This window comes from Carcharhinus amblyrhynchos, chromosome 20, assembly GCF_965287045.1.
Source record: "Carcharhinus amblyrhynchos chromosome 20, sCarAmb.v2.hapA, whole genome shotgun sequence".
Lineage (NCBI taxonomy): Eukaryota > Metazoa > Chordata > Chondrichthyes > Carcharhiniformes > Carcharhinidae > Carcharhinus > Carcharhinus amblyrhynchos.
In genome coordinates this window covers 46638558-46662698 of record NC_137343.1, presented here as the reverse complement: position 1 = coordinate 46662698, position 24141 = coordinate 46638558, and the positions used below count along the sequence as shown (strand labels likewise).

General features: G+C 43.3%; 1 protein-coding gene across 1 annotated transcript in view; it reads left to right on the top strand.

The window, feature by feature from the left end:
* gcn1 (GCN1 activator of EIF2AK4) overlaps nucleotides 1–24141 on the top strand; it is a 144502-nt gene that overhangs the window by 47256 nt on the left and 73105 nt on the right. Inside the window, exons 17-28 of the mRNA XM_080208522.1 lie at nucleotides 827–890; nucleotides 1906–2065; nucleotides 3608–3797; nucleotides 7389–7513; nucleotides 10232–10410; nucleotides 14794–14887; nucleotides 15804–15917; nucleotides 17827–18025; nucleotides 18461–18616; nucleotides 19326–19504; nucleotides 20960–21040; nucleotides 22219–22362. Of these exons, the coding sequence (XP_080064648.1) occupies nucleotides 827–890; nucleotides 1906–2065; nucleotides 3608–3797; nucleotides 7389–7513; nucleotides 10232–10410; nucleotides 14794–14887; nucleotides 15804–15917; nucleotides 17827–18025; nucleotides 18461–18616; nucleotides 19326–19504; nucleotides 20960–21040; nucleotides 22219–22362 (1685 nt within the window). The remainder of the gene's footprint in view (nucleotides 1–826; nucleotides 891–1905; nucleotides 2066–3607; nucleotides 3798–7388; nucleotides 7514–10231; nucleotides 10411–14793; nucleotides 14888–15803; nucleotides 15918–17826; nucleotides 18026–18460; nucleotides 18617–19325; nucleotides 19505–20959; nucleotides 21041–22218; nucleotides 22363–24141) is intronic.

Below are 24141 nucleotides of genomic sequence, written 5' to 3'. Positions count from 1 at the left end.
GGGGCATAGATCAGCTAGATAGTCAACATCTTTTCCCAAAGGTAGGGGAGTCTAAAACTAGAGGGCATAGGTTTCAAGTGAGAGGGGAGAGATAAAAGTGTGTCCAGAGGGGCAATTTTTTCACGCAAAGTGTGGTGAGTGTCTGGAACAAGCTGCCAGAGGTAGTAGTGAGGTGGGTACAATTTTATCTTTTAAAAAGCATTCAGATAATTAAATGAGTACGATGGGTTATAGAGGGATATGGGCCAAATGCAGGCAATTGGGATTAGCTTAGGGGTTTTAAAAAAAAATAAGGGTGGCATGGACAAGTTGGGCCAAAGGGCCTTTTAGTATCTTTCCAGGCCACCAGCGTTGACACTTAGGGAGCCAACTGGCTAAGAGTTAAATGAAAATCAAACTATTGTAGCATGTTTCCGTGCTATAATCCTCTGACTTCCCCACATTAAACTCCATTTGCCAGGTTTGCACCGAGCCTGAGATGCATCTTATTTATTGGTGTAAGTAACAAAACAATTTATCTTATCCCAAAATACCCAATGAAAATAGGACCTAAGTACAAATTAAAATTCATGAGTAGTGAATTTAGGATCTACTATTTCAATGATAAATATCTAAACAAGCCTACTAATCAAGATAAGAGGTCAGATGAGTGGGTAAATGGTCCAGAGGTGGGACTTTTGGTGACTTGGAATAAATAGGTTTCTCATCTCTGGACCTTGTGTCTGTGAAGTTTGGTTAGGGGAGAGGGAGAGAAAAGTATTTTTTCCTGTATATTTGGTTCTACTTTATTTCTCCCTTCCACTGATTATTGTTCTTTACTCCACAGCTCTTTGCACAGTGTTGCAACTCACTGAGCGACTGCTTTTGGACCTTCCAGAACTCAAGGGCCAGTGTGTATTAGTTTTACTTTCACATTGCATTTTTCTGTACTCACCAAATGAGCTCCCTGCATGTTTATAGCTGGTCAGAAAGTTAATGAACCTTTCTACACAGATGTTCATAAGAAAGAGCAGCAGAATTAGGCCATTTGGCGCATCCAGTCTGCTCTGTCATTCGATCTTGGCTGATATGCTCCTCATCCCCATTTTCCTGCTTTCTCCCCATAACCCTTCAACCAATTACCAATTAAACTCCTCAAATTTACTCACTGTCCCAGCATCTGCCACACTTTGGGGCAGCAAATTCCACAGATTCATAACCTTTTGGGAGAAGGGCTGTGAATCCTCGACACTGTTTTAAATTTGCTACCCCTTATCCTAAGACTGACCTTTCGTCCTAGAATGCCCGCCAGCAGAAACATCAGCTCCACGTCTACTTTATCCATCCCTTTTATCATCTTGCATACTTCAATTTGATCTCCCCTCATACTTCTAAATTCTAGAGAGTATTGGCCTAAATTTTCAATCTCTCTTCATACGACAAACCCCTCATCTCTGGAATCAATCTAGTGAACCTCCTCTGAACTGCCTCCAATGCCACTGCATCTTTCCTCAAATAAGGAGACCAAAACAATGCACAATACACCAGGTGTGGTCTTACCAATGCCTTAATGTCCAGAACATCTAAACTTTCTCTCAGCCCTAGCAGACATTATGTGTAGAGGGCTGTGATCTTACTTGAACAGGGATGGTTAAAAAAAAAGGCCTTATTCCCTTCAGTGGACTCTGTACCCTCTGCAGTGATCTGTTGAAGATCCTTATCGATACAGTTTCAATCTTTATAATTTCAAGAAGTTGTCCTTGAGATTAACTTTATGATTAACATGGGCCTTTTATCCCAACTCATCAATTTATATAGTAATCTGCTCCTTGTGTCATTGTTGTTTCTAAGATCAGTTCTGAGTATGTTAACATGCTGCCTGACACATCCTTTCACTGCAAATTACGTGATCTTTGCTATTTACAGGATGTATCACAAAGCCCTGGTGGTTGTGCTGCTGAGTAAAACGTGGCGAGTTCGGAAACAGGCTCAGCAGACAGTCAGGAAGTTGCTCTCGTCTCTGGGTGGTGTTAAGCTAGCATATGGGCTACTGGATGAGCTCCAAATCATTCTGAACACCCACAAGGTCTGTAGTTTCTTTTAGTGAGTAAACAATTCACGTGGTTAAATTGGTGTGCACTTATTTCAACAATTTTGAACGAAGTGCACAGTAGAAAGTCAAAAGAAAGTACCATTTTATTAATCCTACACTTGGTGCTGGGGTGACCAAGCTAGCATTGAAAACGTCCAAACGTATGAATTATGAGCAAGAGCGGAAGCCGTTTGGCCCCTCGAACTTGCTCTGCCAGTCAGTAAGATTATGGCTGTTTTCACTGAGGCCTCAACTCCACTTTCCTTCCTACCACCTATATCTTTGGAATGCATTGTCAATGAAGAATCTTCACAGAGTCATAAAACCCCAATAGTACAGAAGGAGGAAACTGGGGCACCCGGGGGAAACCCACGCAGACACAGGGAAGTGCAAACTCCACACAGACAGTGACCCGAGGCTGGAATTGAACCTGGATCCTTGGTGTTGAGGCAGCAGTGCTAACCACTGTGTCACCCTTATTTTCTTTCTCAACTCGGCCCTAGAAATAGTCAGTGACCCTGCCTCCACTGCTGCCTAGGGAAGAAAGTTGCACAGATTCGTGACCTTCTGAGAGAAAAAAATTCTTAAACAGGACACACTTTATTTTTAAATTGTGTTCCCTAGTTTTAATATCTCTGACAACCAAATATATCCTTTTAGTATTCACCCTGTCAAGGCCCTCTCAGGATTTTATATGTTTCAGTAAGATCACCTCTCATTCTTCTAAACTGCAAATGGATTCAACCTTTTCTCGTAAGATAACCCCCTCATCCCAGATTTTTGAGGTACTTTAAATGTTAATAGATTTATGACTGTATGTGGTGCAGGATAAAAGATGGAGCTGGCCGTTCATCCTTTCCTCCTTATTTCAGAATATAAATATATATTTTTAAACTTTATTTATTAGTGTCACAAGTAGGCTTACATTAACACTGCAATGAAGTTACTGTGAAAATCCCCTAATCGCCACACTCCGGTGCCTGTTCGCATACACTGAGGGAGAATTTAGTATGACCGGCGCGCCTAACCAGTACGTCTTTCAGATTGTGGGAGGAAACCGGAGCACCCAGCGGAAACCCACGCAGACAAGGGGAGAGCGTGTAAACTTTGCACAGCCAGTGACCCAAACCAGGAATCGAACTAGGTCTTTGTACCTCTTGAAATTGAAATTCAGTATCTGACATCAACACACCTCTGTAATCATATGAAATTCCCATAAGCAGATTTCCATTTTGAGTTTTTGTTGCAGTGTGATGATCATTTTTATATTGTACTCTGAGGATGCCTGGATCTGGGTCTTCAGATAACAGATATTTGAGGTGTATTCTATTTGATCCAATGGTTGATTAAGGAGCAGTGAAGACAGCCCTGTAAAGTTTTTTTTTGTATGTGAGTCGCTATTATACTATTACTGCTATGTCTATGTTTAGTTTGTCATCACTCTATAGTGAGTTGTATATGTGCTAGTAACGGGGTACTAACCTTTTATTTTGCTGTGTTAAACCACAAATCAAAACAATATTGTCCTTCCACTAGGTGATGCCTCTGGAAGCATTAGTGACTGAGTCAGGTGAACCAACAGATGCTGGGAAATCCTATATCCCACCTCGGGTGCTGCTAGAAGCATTGTGTGTGATAACAAGTATCCCAGGATTGGAGAACGATGTCAGCGAGGCTGAGAAATTGGCGAGAAAAATTGTGTTTGTGGCACATCACCCTTCCATAGGTAAAAGAGGCATTAAATTGCACTTATTCGAAAAGATGTTGTTTGTTTTAACGCTTAAAACTTAATCAGCATGTAAGTGAAATGCAAGCATAATCAACCATCTTCCCAAATCTAGAAAAATGCAGCATTCGAAAATGCCTCAGCTGCACATTACTATGATCCTGAGCATTAAAATATGTCAAAAATCGTTTAGTAAGTAGCTAATGTATAGTAGAATTGCTGCTTTGTTTCTCTGTTCCTATTTGGTCCAACAAGTATGTGTCAGAATTTATTCTAGGAGGCATGCATTCTAATTCCTATCTTCGAACAATGCTCTTTTTCACCAACTATCTAATACCCTCCTAGAGTATTTGTAGATGTTGTTCAACAGTGATTTCTGGCAGGGAATTTGGAGTTTAATCACACTTGTTCAAATAATTTGCTTCTAATGTTCTTTTTAATTGCTTTTGTAATTTAAAATATTTGCCCCATTGTGCCTGTCCTATCCTGTCAGCAGAAACATAGAATCCCTACAATGTAGAAGCACTCACCCAAAGAACATCTAACGCAAACCGCCCCCCCCCCCCCCACCGCATGCCTGCCCACCGTAACCCCGCATATTTACCTAATCTACATAGCTTTGGACATTAAGGGGCAATTTATCATGGCCAATCCACCAAACTTGCTCACCTTTGGACAGTGGGAGGAAATCCGAGCACCCGGAGGAAACCCACACAGACACTGGGAGAATGTGCAGACTCCACACAGTCACTCAAGGCTGGAATTGAACCTTGGTCCTTGGTGCTGTGAGGCAGCATTCTAACCACTATGCCACCATGAAGTCTTTATCTTATGTTTCATTAAGTTATTGACATCTTTTTAAACCACAGAGAGAAAACTGCCCCTTGACAACTTGACAGTAACAGAGACTAGTCATCATCCAGTGGATAAATTGTAGGAACTCTTCTTTAACTATTCTCTTTTCTGTACCTCACTGATGGATCTGCTCTATAACTATTTTCTCCTGATAACTGTCGTCATAGCAGAATAACCAAGGAGCAAGTTTAATTAAAATTTAATGTAGTCAATATTTTTAGCCTCACTTCTGTGTCACATTTGTTTTTTGTGGTGACTCGTGTTTATTACTCCTTGGATCTCAAATGTGATTGAGGGTGAAATTTCATAACCCCATCCAGTCAAAAAAGATATTGAAAACCTGGTGGCCAGTTCTTCAAGCCATGCCAAATAATATCCTGTTGAGGTTTTTTCATGGTATTGGGAACTTTACTTCATTTTACCTTGGTTGTTTAGCCTTCCCAAGAGAAATTCATGCTTTATCACTCAAGCAATGGGTAAGTACAGAGACATTCAAAGTAGTTTGACGTGTAATGTCTGCACACAGCCATCTATTAGTCTAAACCCATGTATCTAAAGTATATTTGTACATTTTGATTGGATAATTGTAAGTCCTGAACTGTTACATTTGGGCATTCATGCTGGTTTTGTTCAGACAGCCAGTCTGCCCCATAAATCTCACTAAAAAATAACATATCAAAAATCACTTGTGCATTGATATGAGAAAACCAAATAATTTGGCTCCCCACCCCACAGGAAAATGTGTAAGTTAGATTTTCTTGGCTACATTTGATTAAAATAGCCACTTGAGCTTAGTTTTTATTCACTTACTAGCTTTTCTTTACAGTAACACATTCTATACCTTTTTACAAAACTGAGCTTCTCTTTCAACCTGCTCCATTTATATACGATGTGTTTTTACGAGCACGAATCCCCAGTGAATACCCATCTGAATAGAATTAAACATTCATTGATGTGCAATTAACATCACACCACCACATATAAATGTTTGAGAAATAAAATCAGACTTAATCTGTTAGAATGTTTTCTAGATCATTTTATTAAGTCTATCTATCCCAGCAATTCTTTTAGCATTTTTAGTGATAGAACAAAGATATGGAAAATGGAATCAGAACAGAAAACTGCTGGAAAAACTCAGCAGGTCTGGTAACATCTCTGGCAAGAGAAGCTGTGTTAGCTTTTCGAGTCAAAGTGGTTCTTCAGTGATCCAAGAATTCTGCCCACAAAAATCCAGTGATCTCTGTGGCATGAGTTTCCCTTTTCCCGATGTTAGTTTGAATCTGGAGTCAAGTCACGGGATCTCCAGTCCTCCAGGAACGACAATGTCATTGGGCAGAATAAGCAGACAGCAAACCAGGAAGTAAACGGCAGAGGTTATCCTTTACTTTTAATTAAAAGTTAAAGAGTGAAATAAATGATTGGGACTTGCACATAGGATTAACATACAGAGTATTATCATAGAAACCCTGCGGTGCAAGGAGATCATTTGGCCCATCAAGTCTGAATCAACTATTACCTCCAGGCTCACCCCATAACCCTGCTAAACTAAGGGTCAATTTAGCATGGTCAGTCAACCTAACTCTCACACCTTTGGGTTATGGAAGGACACCAGAGCACCCAGAGGAAACCCACGCAGATGCAGGGAGACCATTCAAATATGTAGCAGTTAAAATTTCATTAATTTAAAAATAAAGTAAAATTATCAGTGATTGATAATTGATTGTAGTCTGCAGGGGCTTCAACAATGCAACCAATGAACAAGGTTAGGATGGCTAATAACATAGGAGCAGGAGTAGGCTATTTGGCCCATTCTCCACCAGGTCTTGCTGCGGCTGTATAGAGCATTGGTGAGGCCGCAGCTGGAGTACTGTGTGCAGTTTTGGGCGCCGTACTTATGCAAGGATATTTTGGCCTTGGAGGGAGTGCAGAGGAGGTTTACTAGGCTGATACCGGAGTTGAGGGGGTTGAGCTATGAGGAGAGGCTGAATAAACTGGGCTTGTACTCGTTAGAGTTTATAAGAATGAGGAGAGATCTCATTGAGACGTATAAGATGATGAATGGGATGGATAGGATAGAGGTGGAGAGACTCTTCCCGCTCAAAAAAGACAGTAGGACTAGGGGGCACAGCCTCAAGATAAAGGGGGGGCGGTTTAGAACGGAGTTGAGGAGGAACTTCTTCACTCAAAGGGTGGTGAATCTCTGGAATTCTCTGCCCGTTGAAGTGGTGGAGGCTACCTCGCTAAATATTTTTAAGACGCGGGTTGATGGGTTTTTGATAAGAGAGGGGATTAAGGGTTATGGGGAGAGGGCGGGAATGTGGAACTGAGCCACGACAGATCAGCCATGATCTTATTGAATGGCGGGGCAGGCTCGAAGGGCTAGATGGCCTACTCCTGCTCCTATTTCTTATGTTCTTATGTTATGTTCACCATTCAATTAGATCATGGCTGATTATCGACCTCAACATATCCCTATATATGGCTGTTTGTTGGAATTCCCTGCATTATTCACAAAAATATGCTCTGTCTTTACTGGTGGGTGTAGAGCTGTGATCTGAGAATGGAGAGCAGAATAGGTTATGTTGTCATGTTTTCTGTACTTAAATGCAAATAGATTTGGAGTATAGTTAGTAGGATTGCACATAATGTGAAGGTGAATTAAGTTAGGCTGTATAATTTCCAGCTCTTTGCAGCTTCTCTTGCCTGGTCCTGATTGTACCTTTATTGTTTTTGCAGAGGCTGCACAAACAGGTCTGTGGTCAGCCATTCTCCTGAGACTGAAGTTGGACCCTTCCGAGTTCATTAAAAAGCATCTGACTGACATCCTGCCCAGTGTCACTTCCCAGTCAGTCAAGAGCCAGGTCAGTCAGCACGGCTATTTTGTTGTCTGAATTCCTTGTAATGGACAGACAGTGAATGTTCACCACCTTGTTAGATTAACTGAATGTATTGAAATGGGATTAGCCATAAGAATATTGATCAATGGGTAGGGCATAAAAGAATAAAGGTTGTTTGGCAGTCAAGGCTGCTTCTTCCATCACATTGTGTGCAATTTCAGAGCCAGGGATTTTCCCTGAGTACTTTCATCATACAAGGGGGATTAGCAACTTTTAAGTAATTCCACAAAAAATAATTTGTGAAATTCCAATCTAAATTTTCACAGTTCCCTCTTCTTTGTTCCACTTGGGAAGAGTAATTGAGTGAAAGTGGAGAATTTCAATCCCTTATTTCAATGTTCACGTACAATTGAATGTTCTGCCATCAAACTCACTGAAATCTTCGATGTAGGCATTGACAAATTTCTTGTATGCTATTAGACACGCTAGAATAAGGGCTGACAAGCCAAGGATGCTCATTTCACTCTTCTATATGGAACAATGCAAACTACCCTGTTTCTTGACATTCCAGTGGCCCTGCCATCAATGAAATTCCACCCTGTTCCCCTCAAGGAAACCCAAGAAACAGGATGATATGCTCACCGTACATTCCGTGAGCCACGTCATCAAGTAACCTCTGTCACTACACGTGCAGCCATGTAAGTATAGAAGACCAACCCAAGAAAGGTTAAATATCCAAGGATTAGCCGACCGCACCCGGGCATTCACCTGTACATATTTCCCCCTACTCTGACGACATCAGAGGCACGAACGACAAGAACTCAGTCTTTTCCAGAATACATTATGTCTCTGAGGAGACTAACAAGGATTCATTAATCCCAAAATAACAAAGTACAAAAAAAATGCGATCCCAACAGGGGAATTTTCCTCACCCACGATGAAGATTTATCAGGCCATACCAACCACCTCTAACCTAACCATTTGCCCACCACCATGCTGTGGTGCTACTTATCCACAAATAGTGAAGGGTACCAAAGTGTAAATGCAAGGATTACAGCACATTTTTTAAAAAATGACGATCTCACAACCCTCATGTTATACATCCAGCTTAGCATGCTCCCATTAGAAGGAAGAAGACTCCACAGACAGTCCCCGAACAAGGAAGTATTGCCGTATTGCAAAGATTGAAACCCAAGAATTGGAATTTGACACAGGGACGGAAGCAGGGTGGGTGTCCCTCTTACCCACCCCGTTCCCCCAGTACCATACATCAAAACCAAGATTGAATGCAAACAGCAACACACGTTCAGCTCAGACCTCCCTCATTCCACCATTGACGCACGCCATTGGACAAAACCATGAAAGGGAAGAAATGGTCAATCCTAATTTTCACATTGTAACAGATGATAAATGCCTCTGTGCTCACATACCATGTGCCCATGTCAGGATAAAAGGTAATAACATAAAGTTAAGAGTGTAATCTCAAGAGAGCAAAGTTCAGGGTTAATGATGAACTGTAGGATAACATAGCCATCTACAGAGCTTGAAAAGACAATGACAGGATTGTCGAAAAGCATCCATGATCCACCAGCGAAGCCTTTGCACCTTCATGTCATCGTCATCCCGAAGTCCTGGTAAAGAGAAACTTAGACCCTGGTGGATGGCAAAGACCCATTGCTTACAGCCGGCTCCAGCCCTTGTCCTCTGTTCGTGGAGAAGACAACACGAGACCAGTGGCCTAAGTCTTCGAGCAACCCCAGGCCTCAAAGGATGGATACAGTTTGCTCCATTGAACTCAAAATGCCCGAGTCTTCAAATTGGGATTGTGAAAGCATGGCAGCTGGTTCTCAGATTCAGCCGAGAATTCATCCTCAGTACTTCATGGGCGATTCCTTCTCCAGCCCTATCACCCTGAATCAATCATATCGCAGGATTTTCAAGGATTGAAGGTGAGCCACCACTGAGGAAACTACCCCATTGACAGGATTCTCTTTTCCACTTCATCCATTCTGTTTAGGTCATTTACAATTCATCAGTGGTGAGCCCCAAAAATTCTGTACCGTGGAGCCGAGACCAGTGTCTGCAACTTCACTGTCAGCGGTGACCGTCATCTGAATGCCTGTGGCACCACCGAAACGTAGGCCCACTCACCAGTGAAACCGTCACCACGAACAAGGCCCCACCATGACTGTCTCCGGTGGCCTCAATCAAGCGAGGATTTTCTTGACTCAGCTCCCCATCACCAAACTTTAGCCAGCATCCTCCAGGAGCATAGTGCAGATTTTCTACTCCAGGATCAAATAACTGTGGGTTGTGCACCACGATTTAAAAAAAATGGATCACGAGGTGAGTGGCACCAGAGCTCACAAGAAGCAGCTGTGCCTACTTCACATGACCCGCTCATTAAACGAGCTTAACATCCCCTTGGTGCTTCACAATATCAGTGTGTGAAAGTTGATACTGAATCAAAGGAGGTGTTAGGACAGGTGACACACTGGTCAGAGAGAGAGATTTTAAACAGAACCTTAAAGGAGAAGCAGGAGGCAGTGACACAGAGGCTGAGGGGCGGAATTTGGAACTTGGTCCCAAGAAGGCCACCAATTCAGGGGAACAAAAGAAGTGGGTTTGTAGGAATATAGTTAGGAAATAAAACTGGTTACCAACCCATAAATCCTATTGAGTAATTGAGCTATCAGCGAATTGACTGGTTCTGTTTGGATTTGTCTTTCTCTTGCGTCCTAGGCGGTTATGAATGCCGTGGGCTCCTTGTCTGTCATTGCTTCAGCAGTTGTGTTGCCACACGTGAGTAGCCTGATCGCGAGCATGTTGGAAAACCATGCTTTCCACCAAGTGACTAAAGAAGAGTATGAGATCATGCTGGTTCCTGAAGGAGTGCTGTACGACAAATCCCTCATCCAAACGTAAGACATTATTTATGTTTGGGCAGTCTATACGTAGAATATGAAATTTAGGGAAGTGGGCAGGGGAGGTAGTTGATGAATTGAGCTCTTGAAGCCACATCCTTTGCTGCTGTTTTGCCATCGCATTGTAATAAACTTTGTACGGTGTATTTGTCCTCATCTCAGTGTTGACAGCAGTTTCATAAAGGTTCCCTACTATTTTATTCCTCTGCCTTGTGCATTAGTGAAGTTTTATCATGCAGTCACTTCTTGCCCCAATTTGTTCGACAAATTGCCGGAGCAGTTATTTTTGGTAACAGTTTTGCTCTGCTTGATGCAGAAATCGAGCTTCTGTAACTTGTATCAGACATTTGAAGTCAATTCACACGTCTGGGGTGAAAATTGCAGTGTGTTACTGTCAACCTATAGACGTCTCACTTTACTGTTCTAGAAATCAGCGAAGATACTTTATATTTTCAGCCTGTGGGTTCACTTGTTTTGTTTTATTTATTTAACACTGCAATGAAAAGTCGCCACAGTCCAGCGCCTGTACGGATACAATGAGGGAGAATTTAACATGGCTAATGCACCTAACCCGCACATCTTTGGACTGTGGAAGGAAACCGGAGCACCCGGAGGAAACCCACACAGATATGGGGAGAATGTGCACACTCCACACAGTGTGATCCAAGCTGGGAATTCAGCCTGGGTCCCCGGTGCTGTTAATATTCCCCTTAAGCTGTTCCATCCACCAAGCAACTTTAAAGGCATGGATAGAAGTGTGGAGAACACTTTCAGGGCAGATCATTCTCGTCAATGCTGTAATAAATTTGCTAGGTACATGTATTGGTCGACACTACAACAGGACCTTGTGTTTCTGTGATGCAGCTGCGTGAAGTTTATTAGTAAAATAAATTCATCCTGCCTAAAATTATACAATCCCAACTGCAGAAATCTGCATACTTTTGCTACATTTGCTTGATGTAGTGTGAGCTTTTGGGGGCAATGTAGAAAGACGGATTGAGACTATCTCTTTCATTCTTTGAGAGAAGTTCTTAAATTCCATGGACAAAATTGCTTTGTTTTTCTTTTGTTCTCTTGCTGAGCTGGTGCTGTTGGAACTGTGGGTTTATATTTTTGTATGGGAGACTGCTTCCTCTCTCTGTTTGCTGCCATGTCTGGTTAAGTAATCGCAACCACTTCAGACTCGTGCCATACGGTGACACAGTGATTAGCACTGCTGTCTCACAGCGCCAGGGACCCGGGTTGGGTCACTATCTGTGCAGAGTCTGCACTTCTCCCTGTGTCTGTATGGGTTTCCTCCCACAGTCCGAATGCATCCGAGGGTTCTGAAAGAAATGGCGGAGGTTATAGTGGATGCCTTGGTGGTTATTTTCCAGACGTCGCTGGATTCCGGGGAAGTGCCGGATGATTGGAAAACGGCTAATGTTACGCCGTTGTTTAAGAAGGGTGCCAGGCAAAAGGCGGGGAATTATAGGCCGGTTAGTTTAACGTCTGTGGTAGGTAAAATGTTAGAATCTGTCATTAAGGAGGAAATTGCAAGGCATCTTGAAGGGAATTGCTTGATAGAGCAGACGCAGCACGGTTTCATTAAAGGGAAGTCGTGTCTGACAAATTTACTGGAGTTCTATGAGGATGTGTCTAGGGCGGTGAATAGAGGAGAGCCAGTGGATGTGGTCTTTCTAGATTTTCAGAAGGCGTTTGACAAAGTACCTCACGAGAGGTTATTGCAGAAGGTCGAGGGACATGGAGTTGGGGGTAGGGTGTTAGCGTGGATAGAGGATTGGTTGTCAAATAGGAGGCAGAGAGTGGGGGTCAACGGGTGCTATTCGGATTGGCGGATGGTGACTAGTGGAGTGCCCCAGGGGTCGGTGCTGGGGCCTCAGCTTTCTACCATTTATATAGATGATCTGGAGGAGGGAACCGAGTGTAGGGTGTCGAAATTTGCTGATGACACCAAGATTGGGGGAACGGCAAATTGTGCGGAGGGTGTGGAGAGTCTACAGAAGGATCTAGATAGGCTGGGCGAATGGGCCAGGAAATGGCAAATGGAATTTAATGTTGGCAAGTGTGAGGTGGTCCACTTTGGTAGGAATAATGGTAGGAAGGACTATTACTTACGGGGCGAAAAACTGCAGCAGGCGACGGTGCAGAGGGACCTCAGGGTCCTTGTGCATGAGTCGCAAAAACCCAGCTTGCAGGTGCAGCAGGTGGTCAGGAAGGCGAATGGGATGCTGGCCTTCATAGCGAGGGGGATTGAATATAAAAGTAGGGAGGTCTTGCTGCAGCTGTATAGGGCATTGGTGAGGCCGCAGCTGGAGTACTGTATGCAGTTTTGGGCGCCGCACCTGTGCAAAGATATTTTGGCCTTGGAGGGAGTGCAGAGGAGGTTTACTAGGCTGATGCCGGAGTTGAGGGGGTTGAGCTATGAGGAGAGGCCGAATAAACTAGGCTTGTACTCGTTAGAGTTTAGAAGAATGAGGGGAGATCTCATTGAGACGTATAAGATGATGAATGGGATGGATAGGATAGAGGTGGAGAGACTCTTCCCGCTCAAAAAAGACAGTAGGACTAGGGGGCACAGCCTCAAGATAAAGGGGGGGCGGTTTAGAACGGAGTTGAGGAGGAACTTCTTCACTCAAAGGGTGGTGAATCTCTGGAATTCTCTGCCCGTTGAAGTGGTGGAGGCTGCCTCGCTAAATATTTTTAAGACGCAGGTTGATGGGTTTTTGATAAGAGAGGGGATTAAGGGTTATGGGGAGAGGGCGGGAAAGTGGAACTGAGCCACGACAGATCAGCCATGATCTTATTGAATGGCGGGGCAGGCTCGAAGGGCTAGATGGCCTACTCCTGCTCCTATTTCTTATGTTCTTATGTTCTTACATGCTAGTTAGCTGCACTGGCCATGCTAAATTGTCCCTCAGTGTACCTGAACAGATGGAGTGTGGCAACTCGGAGATTTTCACAAAATAAGCCTGCTTGTGACAATAGTAAATAAACTTTAACTAGGAAGAAGTGAAATCCCCTGACCAAAATGACAATGCAAAAAGAACCATGTCTTAAAATAGCACATGTGCCTCCCATTCTCCCGTTCCATCTACCGCACCCCCCCCAACACACACACACACACACACACACACACACACACACACCTCACTCGATGACAAAGGCTCAATGCAGAGAAGCGTGAGGTGATTCATTTTGGTAGGAAAAACATGGAGTGGTCATACAAGGGGTACAACCCTACATGGTGTGCAGGAGCAAAAAGACACTTGCATAAGCTGTTCAAGGTGGCAGGAGAGATGGGGAGAGCAGTTAATAAAGCATAATTACCTGGACTTTATTAATAGTGGCATAGAGTGCAAGAACAAGGAGATTGTGCTGAACTTGTATTAGACCCTAGTTAGGGATTAAAATGAGTGGCTAGTTTCTTTTGTCTTTAGCCAGCATAGACACAATGAGCTGAATAGCATCTTCTGCCCAGTAACTTTTCTATGGTTAGACCTCAGCTGCATTATTGTGTACAGTTCTGGGTGCCACACTTGAAGGATATAAGCATTTTGGAGTGAGCGCAGAATAGGTTTACAAGAATTGTTCCAGGGATGGGAAGCTTCAGCTGTGCGGATAGATTGGAGAAGCTCTCCTTAGAGCTTGAAGGCTAAGAGAAGATTTGATAGTGATGACCAAGATCCTGAGGGGTTGGAATATTCGGGAAGAAACTGTTCCTGCTCGTAAACAAATCACGAATGAGGGACCACAAACACAAGGTCCAGTGGTAGTGTCGGCCAATATATGTACCTGGCAGATTTATGACAGCATTGATGACTTAAAGCCAAGGAAGGAAATGCGATGCTGTATTTCTTCATACAATAAGTGGTTTGTGTCTGGAATGTACTGTTTGGAAGTGAAGGCAGGTTCAGTTGAGGAATTCAACAGAGCATTAGATGATTGATTTTATTCAGATAATGTGCATAGTAATGGCAGAAAGGCAGGAGAGTGGCACTAAGCCCTAATGCTCATTTGGAAAGCCAGTGTTGACACGATGAGCCAAATAGTTGCCTTCTCCACTGAAACAATGTGGTGTTTCAAAGTAGATGATGGTAAAAATCTTCATCCTTAATGGAAGGCAACCTAACATGCGGTAAGTAGCCAACAAATCTGTCAATCTGGCATGGCCCCACAAAATTACTGCTGTTCTCCCCTACCCTCTGAACCAGTTTCCCACCTCTCGATGTGATTACGTGGCTGTAGAGTGGGGAGAATGCCTCGACACAATGCTGTAGCCGCGGTATTCTGTGACAAGCTTGATTGGCCGTGTACTCTTTTCCTTCCTGACAATTTGTATATTCGTAGGTTTTTCGAATTCATTCTATTCTGTGTTAGTACTCAACAGGAAACTACAAAGAAAGCTAATCTGAAACGAGAGAACAAAGCTTATTCGTTTAAGGAACAGATCATTGACATGGAACTTAAGGAGGTAATTAGCAATTCATTTCATTGTCTGTCTTAGCGTGTAATTTTTTTTAAAACATTCTAATGACTGCTTTCCTACCACCAGCCTAATAACTTTGAAACTCACCTTCCCCTGGATATGAATTTGTATTCCTTGCTGGGAAGATGGTGGAGATGATGAAGCAACTGGAGTAGTTACCCAGAGGCCCAACCTAATGCTCTGGGGACACAGGTTCAAATTCCACCGTGGCAGCTAGTGAAATTTAAATTCAATTAATAAATCTGGAATTCAAATCTAGTGTCAGTAATGGTGAACATGTAACAATCATTGTGAACTATCTGGTTCACAAATGTCCTCCAGGGAAGGAAATCTTCCATCCTTTTCTGGCCTAGCTTACATGTAAGTCCAGGCAATGTGGTTGACTCTTAACTGCTCTTTTCAATTCAAGGACAACTGGGGAAAGGCAACAAATGTTGGCGTTCTCAGTGCCACTCATATCCTATGATAGAATGAAGAAAATAGCGGAAATTCCTTAATCCTGACGAACATTTTAGCAAACTTTCTCAAAAACCCTGTAGTATTATATTCTTTCCTGAATCATGATTGTCACTAATGAAATGAACCAGATCAAATATCCAACACTGTGAAGTTGTGGGAAATGTGAAATAAGCACTCATTTATGATTGACATTTTTAATGGCTGTAAAAAAAAAAAGCTGGCTAACGATCGATTAACTTTGATTTAGGCTTCCAATGAAGTTGCAATTGGTATTGACAGATTCACAAATAGGCAGGGAATAGAGAGATATGGACCACCTAAAGGCAAAAGGTCTTCAGTTTAGGAAGTTGTCATGCTCGGGCTGATGGGCCTGTTTCTGTGCTGTATTGTTCTTTGTTTGGTGTGTTCCAGCGACTGCTAACGTTGTTTTAATTTGTGATAGGAGATAAAGAAGAAGAAAGGTCTGAAGGATGAAGTGCAGCTGAGCAACAAGCAGAAGGAGATCATCCAGAGTCAGCTGGAAAAGGAGTCTGCGATCAGGAAAAGACTGCAACAGGTTTAGACAAAACCACAGGCTTCATTTGCAGGCTCTTTATTTTAAACTTTAAAATTTTGGGTGCCTTTTGAATTTCTCAAAAGCTGAGGGATAAACAAATCTCATTCCTTTCCACCCCTTCAGTGTGTGAGCCATCATATTGTTATCAAGGTATTACAGGTAGTTGGAACTTTATACAGCTTCCTCCACCTGATTTAAATAAAGCCCCTGGTCTTGCTCCAGTTTCTTTTCATCCCACACCTAAAGTCTTTGCTGCCGAATGCTTGGGACAAAGTCTGGAGCCTCTCCAGGACAGCAGGTTTGATTTTTTTAACTTTTGTTAGGATTGTAAGTAGACTTACATTAATACTTCAATGAATTTAAGCAGTCAGGACCCTGACCTTCCAGTTGCTTGCCATTTTAACATACAATCCTGCTCCCATGCCCACATGTCTGCCCTTGACTTGCTGCAATGTTCCAGTGAAGCTCAACGCAAACTGGAGGAACAGCATCTCAACTTCCAGCTGGGCTGTTTACAGCCTTCCAGTCTCTCAACGTCAAATTCAACAACTTCAGATGATTAGCTTTACCCCGCCTGTTTTCATTCTATTTTATTTAATTTTTTTTACTGTTCCATTAGCAGTCTTTTCCTCTAGTTTTTGTGGCCATGACCCATCTTTCATTCCCTCCCCCTGCAGTATAAATATCTCCCACTTTCTATGACTTTTAGCTTTGACAAAGGGTCATCTGGACTCGAAACATCAGCTCTTTTCTCTCCTTACAGATGCTGCCAGACCTGCTGAGATTTTCCAGCATTTTCTCTTTTGGCTACAATGAATCTACTGTGAAAATCCCCTGGTCGCCACACTCCAGCGTCTGTTCAGTTACACTGAAGGAGAATTTAGCATGGTCAATGCACCTAACCAGCATGTCTTTCAGACTGTGGGAGGAAACCTGAGCACTCAGAGGAAATCCATGCAGACACCGGGGGAATGTGCACAGACAGTGACCCAAGTCGGGAATCGAACCCGGGTTCTTGGCGGTGTGAGGCAGCAGTGCTAACCACTGTGCCACCGTGATGCCCATTAGCAATTTTCTCAAAATTTCTATTATTTTAGGCCTGTTTCAGTTCCTGTTGTCAAGTTTCCCAGGAACTGTAGGTGCCTGTATTGACACTGAACTGTCAGAAAATATGAGCTGTTATTCTATTCAGGGCAAGTGTAAATGCTGTAGGTCATATGATAATCCCAATGTGTCCTAGCCTCCTCGAGATCAAATAAAGCAGTAGAAAATTAACTAGCCACAGTCCTGACCCACTTATGTATATTGTCAGCTTCAGAACTCTGGAAATTTTTAGCCAGATCAGCGCATTCACCTGCCAAAACCTTTTATAGCTATGCTGAATGCAAATGGCTAATAACACTTGCAGAATATCTCATTCATTTCACGTAGAAAGCCTTCTCAAGTGGGTTTTACCTCAAGAGAGTGATTATGAATTCTGAAGACGTTTTAATCCTGTGAGCCCACACAAATCATTTCGGACCGGGGTCCTTACTGTTCGCGGCACAAGGCCACCTGCACCATCTGTGTGGGCTGGATTCAAACCTGCTGGTGAAAATTCAGTATGCCAGCTTACTGCTGCTCACTCTCCACAGCGGATGTCTGCCTTGGTGTTTATAATCCGGGGACCTCATATCCACTGAAGAATTCAGATTGAGCAGGTACAGTTTGAAAAGAGAATGAAGTTTCTCTTTTGCTAGGCGTTGGGAACATGACTTCTGTCTCGGATTCCAGCTCTGGAAGTCCACTGGACACCTGGTACCAAGGGTGTATGTAAATATGTTCTTAGTCATTATTTGTCTCATGTTGACTGTGTTTAAATGAACATTTTATTGAAGGAACGCTGTTGCAATTCATTGTGTTCCCACAGTTAGATGAGGATGTGCAATCTGCTTTGAATGTATTGAATGCGGTCATCAAAAAGAACCCACCTGGATTGTCGCAACAAATTCCTACGCTGATCCGCTCGTTCCTGCCACTCTTCCAATCACCTCTTGTAGCCCCCAGGCTTAAAGATACGTTCTTGGCATTGGGTGCATGTGTCTTGCCAGCAGATCTCAAAAACCTGGGTAAGTGTCAATAGTGTTTCAAACTCCTGGCTTTTGACGGTGAACCTTTACATTGGTTGATGCACGCTGAAGTTGTTGTCTCTTGAATCCTACACCACCTTGATTTTGAGGCCCCTGTGCTCTGTGAGGGCACAGGGGGTGGGACTGGCGCTCTGTGGGGGGTGCAGGGTCCAGGGTGGGGTGGGCCCTGTGCTCTATGGGGATGCATTGGGGGGAGAGGAGGGGCGCCTGTGCTCTATGGGGGCGTGTGGGGGGGCCTCTGCGCTCTGTGGGAGGGAGGGGGCCTGCGCTCTGTGGGGGTGTGTGGTGGGGAGGGGCCTACGCTCTGTGGGGGCGCGGGAGGGGGGCCCTATGCTGTATGGGGGTGGTGCTCTGTGGGGGTGGGGGCCTATGGAGTGACAGCACAATTCATTGCATTCTGTTTTATTGATTTAGGCTCCCTAATTGGCCACGTGACTCTTCGGCTGTTGAAACCTGCCTGCAGTTTGGATGAAGCTTGGTGCCAGGAAGAACTTTTGACAGCTACCGCCCGTGCTGTGTGTCTACTGCGTTCGTGTACTGTGACTAACCGCACTGGCAAAGTTGAGGCTGGTACGTCTTTCAGAGGAAGTGAAATTCCATCATGTCATATCCCTTGCGGTAATCACTTTGATAAAAATGATGTGTTTGGGTTTTGAAGGAACTCCAATCTTGACAATCCCAATTGCAGAACTCCATGATGTAATCTGTAAATTATCTGTGTGAAAGTATAGAATGTGAAGTTTTTGCTTCCTTTTGCAAAGTTTTAAAGTTCAAGTTTAAAGTTTATTTATTAGTCGTAAGTAAGCTTCCATTAACACTAATGAAGTTACTGTGAAAATCCCCTAGTTGCCACACTCCGGCGCCTGTTTGGGTACACTGAGGGAGAATTTAGCGAATGCACCTAATCAGCCTGTCTTTCGGATTGAGGGAGGAAACTGAGCATCCAGAAGAACCCATGCAGACACAGGGAGAATGTGCAAACTCCTGACAGACAGTGACCCAAGCCAGGGATTGAACCCATGTCCCTGGCACTGTGAAGCAGCAGTGCTAACCACTGTGCCACCGTGCTGCCGCTCTGAGCATTTTGTTATGTATCCTGCGTTGATGCGTGTCCAATTTCTGTTGCGTTGCTGTGACAATACTTCTTTGTGCTTATGTTTGATTTGCTGCTTATTTGAAGTAATTCCATTATGTTTACGGTTGGGATTTGAGCTTTGGTAGGGCTTGACTTTAAGTACTTCGGTACTGGAGTTTTACTATATTGACTTGTCTCTCGCAGGTGTAAAACCCTTGATAGCTCCAGCCTTTGCATATTGCTTCCCACTCTTGAAGATGGTTTTAATTAACACTGTAAATGACAGTGACGAGAAGGAAGGGATGCTGATTCAAGCACTTCAGGTGATCAATGAGCATGCTCAGCTGAGATCCGCAACTGACAGCTTTCAGTTGATTGATGAGGTAATATTTGTGTTTTCATAACACAAAGGTTTAACTTGCATAAAAAAAAAGTGCATTCCAATATTCTATATGGTCACTGTCCATTTTTATCATAGTAAAAAGTCTCATAACACCTAGGTTAAAGTCCAGTCAGTTTATTTGGAATCAGGAGCTTTCAGAGCACTCGTCTGACGAAGCAGCAGTGCTCCAAAAGCTTGTGCTGCCAGATAAACCTGTTAGACTTTAACCTGGTGTTGTGAGACTTCTTACTGTGCTTACCCCAGTCCAACGCCAGCATCTCCACATCATTTTTATCATGACATTCAACATGTATTGATATATTCAGGGTTGTTGATGTGTCTGCGCACTCTGGAAATTCAAGTTGTTTGACAAGGCAATTGAAAAAAAGTAATGTTGCAGTCTATTCCAGTTCAGGAGGATACGGGGACCACAATTTTAAGTTGTGTAAGGCCAGATCTAGATTAGATGCAGGAGGTGGTTGTTTTCCCAGTGGAAAGTGACCCTCTAGAACAGACTACTGTTTTTCCTGACAGGGAATTCAGGAAGGGAGTGAACTCCTGCCTCGCCGTGCCCAAAACATGTCTCCCAGATATATTTCTCTCATTTGTCTTGCTTACCTCTGTCAGGTAGTCCTGTGGGGTGCAGCTTCTATATAATGTGATGCACACAATATCACAATTGAACAGACATTAAATTCCAGAAGTTTCTTTCAAGGTGTTATCCAGGATCCCTTGCACTTGTAGGATAGGGTTTCAGCTCTTGGAGGGAGGTCCTTAGTTTGTGGCCTTATTCAGTTCTCCAACTAGGAAAATTCTCCACGTTCTATTGTATCTTGGGTTGTGAGTGAACCCACGCTTACGGATTCCTAACCCAGCTATTTGTAGTGTTACTTGGCTGCATTGCAGTGGTGTTGCTCTTGTAGCCGCCAGTTAAATTTGAATTAGCCTGCAGAGTCCAGGAGGGGCTCACTCTCCTAAGGGCAGGCACTGCGATAAAGCGATCAGTGTGCCGGAATTTCAAGGCCTGTCGTGCTGTAGCAGCATTGCTGAATGCATCCAAGCATGATGCTGTTCAGGACACAGCATTCCATCCCACCTTGTTGGTGAGGGAGGGGGGTCAGGGGGGCGAGGAGGGGGAGTAGTGATGGAGTCGTGAATGCTGTGTCCTGAAGAGCATCATGCTTGGATGCATTCAGAAATGCTGCTAGAGCGTTTCAATTTTCAGAGAGATGCAGATTTGCTACTAGGCTGAAGGTGTTTTATTATAAGGCTGACTGTCTTGTTTCAGGGAGAGGAGGTTGTTAGTGGGTTTTACTGACAAAACCAGGTCTCCAATCCCACTCGGGGTCTTGCCAGATTTCACGCTATGATTGCTTAAAGTTGGGTTAACAGTTCGTAATGCCGGTACTGAATACTGAACTCTTGGTGTTTATTTGAGATGGTGTTGTTTTGACAGATGGGTCCTGAGCTGCTACCACGGATGGAGATGCTGTTGCTGCTGACCAGGGTCATTGCCACAGGCTCACCCCGACTCCAGGTACAATCTCCACTTCCCTCCTCCTGTGGGAAAAAGGATAAACGTGTTCTGCTTTTTATTCACTGATTCTGTGCATTTTGATTGGATTATTGGCATTTTAATTTCTGTCCACTTGCAGTTTATTTCAGCATGTTTTTTTTTTGAACTGCAATTTCTTGCACTCTTCACAGTGAGAGCCACTTTGATCTTGCAGGTTAGGTTTTTTCAATGAGGGCCTGTGGTCGTTTAAAGTTTATTTATTAGTGTCACAAGTTGGCTTACATTAACATTGCAATGAAGCCACTGTGAAAATCCCCTAGTCGCCACATTCCGGCACCTGTTTGGGCACACTGAGGGAGAATTTAGCACAGCCAATGTACCTAACCAGCACGTCTTTCAGACTGTGGGAAGAAACCTAAGCACCCAGAGGAAACCCATGCAGACATGGGAGAACATGCGAACTTTACACAGACAGTAGCTCACATAGACGTGGGTCTCTGGAGCTGTGAGGCAGCAGTGCTAACCACTGTGCCACGTGTCGCCCTCATTCTGGCCGAGTTGACCTGGACCTAGAGCAGTGCTAACGCACTGCATCAGTGCAGAATCCTAACACTTCAAACCGTCTCGCAACTGTTCTTTTCCACCTTGTTGTTGCGGACAGTGGCCAGGTGAGCCTGCTTGGTCTTCTGTTTCTTCTCTGTCTGTGTTAGGGAAGTTGTTCCTTCCCCATAAATCAGTACACAGACAGTTGAGATGCTTTTGATTATTGTCCACGTTAGAAACTAGAGTTGGTGAAAAAAGAACTAAGTTGCATTTATATAGTGCTGTCATGATCTTTGCATTGTTCCAGTGATATCACGTAGCTCGGGAAATAGTCCAAATGGATATTAATTTTGAAAGATTTTACGTATGGTTTATGTCAGATGAAGAATGTGTTTGCTAATCACAGGTGCCGGACTACAGAGAAGCAGTGGGTAGGTTGAAAGAAAATATTTGATTAAAATCAAATTACTGCGGATGCTGGGATCTGAAACCAAAAGAAAAGTCCTTGACAAAGGGTCACCTGGACTCAACATCAGCTCTTTTCTCTCCTTACAGATGCTGCCAGACTTGCTGAGATTTTCCAGTTTTTCTCTTTTGGAAAATATTTGGATCCCTGGTTGTGTGTGGAATATTTAAAGTATATCTGTGCCTTCTAGGTCCTGGCTTCAAACACGCTCACGTCTTTGTGTGCCAGCAGCAGTGGTGAGGAAGGATGTGCTTACGCTGAACAGGAGGAGGTTGATGTCCTGTTACAAGCATTACTATCGCCGTGTTCTGCAGTGCGCGATGCTGCTCTGAGGGTAAAGAAGCTTCCATAAATATTGATTGACACAGAAATACAGGCAGAGAGTCAGCTTGCTGCATTAGTTCCTGGTTTCCCAGTGCATCAAGTTTAAAGTTCTCATCCTTGTACCATATTCAATTACAACCATGGTCTCAGATCCCTGACTTCCAGCTCTGTTGCCTCCAAGAACTTCCCAGTATTCCAACTTCTTGTATATTCATTCCCTGCCCACCGATGATGTCCAGACCTAACAATTATCACCCTCAACTTCTGTTTCCATCTTCTTGTTCTAACGCAGGAATATCTCAGAACATCTCAGAAGGGCTGTACAATACGTTTGAAATGTAGGCACTATTGTGATTCTTCCTTACAACCCACCTATTTGACCAAGCTTTTGACTGCTTGAGCTGATATCTCAGTGAGTTTTTGTTTGATTGCATCTCTGTACAGCCGTTGGGATGCTTTCCTACATTAAAGGTGCTTAAGTTGCTTTAATTTGATTTCAACAGGGCCATGGGTCTGATACAATGAGTACAGTGCACGGAAAAGATTCAGCAGTGTTTTCTATTCTACTATTTTGGTACATGTCTATATTTGTGGGATATAAATGAGTCAGGGTAAATATTGTGTTACTTGCAGTGGGTATGGTCTTCATTCACTAAACTTGTGCATCACCTTCCTTGTATGCCAATATGTTCAAGGTTAATCTCAAAGCCCTTGACAAGGCAGCAACTGGAAGTTTATATCTGGTTTACTAAAGTTTGTTATTTTAATCTGACTGTTTAGCAAGATCTGGATCCCAAGTGTGGCTCCTGCAAATTCACCATTTTCTGCATCATGTTATCGTGCATATTTAAAAGATTTTTAAGGTAAAAACTTTCCCAAGATTTCCACAAAGGGATTTTCTTTTAATGGGGCCACCCAGCCAGAGAGATGGTTTTCGGATTGTGACCAAAAATTTGGTATGAAATTCCAGAGACTGGTACCAAGGGGCTGAATGCACAAACCAGTAGTGGGGCAATGAAAGGGGAAGATGGAGGCCTGAGATATAAGAGTATGGAACTTAGCGGGAAGAGTCAGCTATTTGGCTTTTTGAGCCTGTTCTGTCATTCAGAAAGATCATGGCTGATCTGGATATTGACCCAACTCCATCTTTCTGTCTGCTCCCTATAACCTCTGATTTCCTTGTCTATCAAAAAATCTAACCTGGCCTTGAATAAGTTCATTGACCCAGCCTCTACGGCTTTCTGGGAAGAGAATTCCACAGACTTCCACTTACCCTTGGAGGGTAAAAAATTCTCCTTATTTCTGTCTTAAAAGGGAGACTTATTTTTCTTAAGCAGTCGCCTAATTTTCGTCTCCCCATAAAAGGAACAGCCACCCTGTATCCACCCTATCAGGTTCCTTCAAAATCTTATACGTTTCAATGAGATCACCTCTTCTAAGATCCAGTGGGTCTTGGCCCAGTCTGTTCAGCCCTTCTTCTGAAGATAAGCCCTCTACCTCAGGAATCAGTCAAGTGAACATTCTCTGATCTGTCTCTAATGCAATTGTATCCTTTTTCAAATAAGGAGACTATGACTGTACATAGTACCTCCAATTTGGTCTTATTAAGCTTCAGTGAAACTTGCCTATTTTTATATTCCATTCTCTTGGCAATAAATGATAACATTCAATTAGCATTCTTAATCGCTTGCTGTACCAGGACACCTGGACCCTTCTACCACCGAATTGAACAAAATTTCTCCATTTAAGTGATACACTGGTATTCTACTCTTTTTGCCAAGTGGATGTG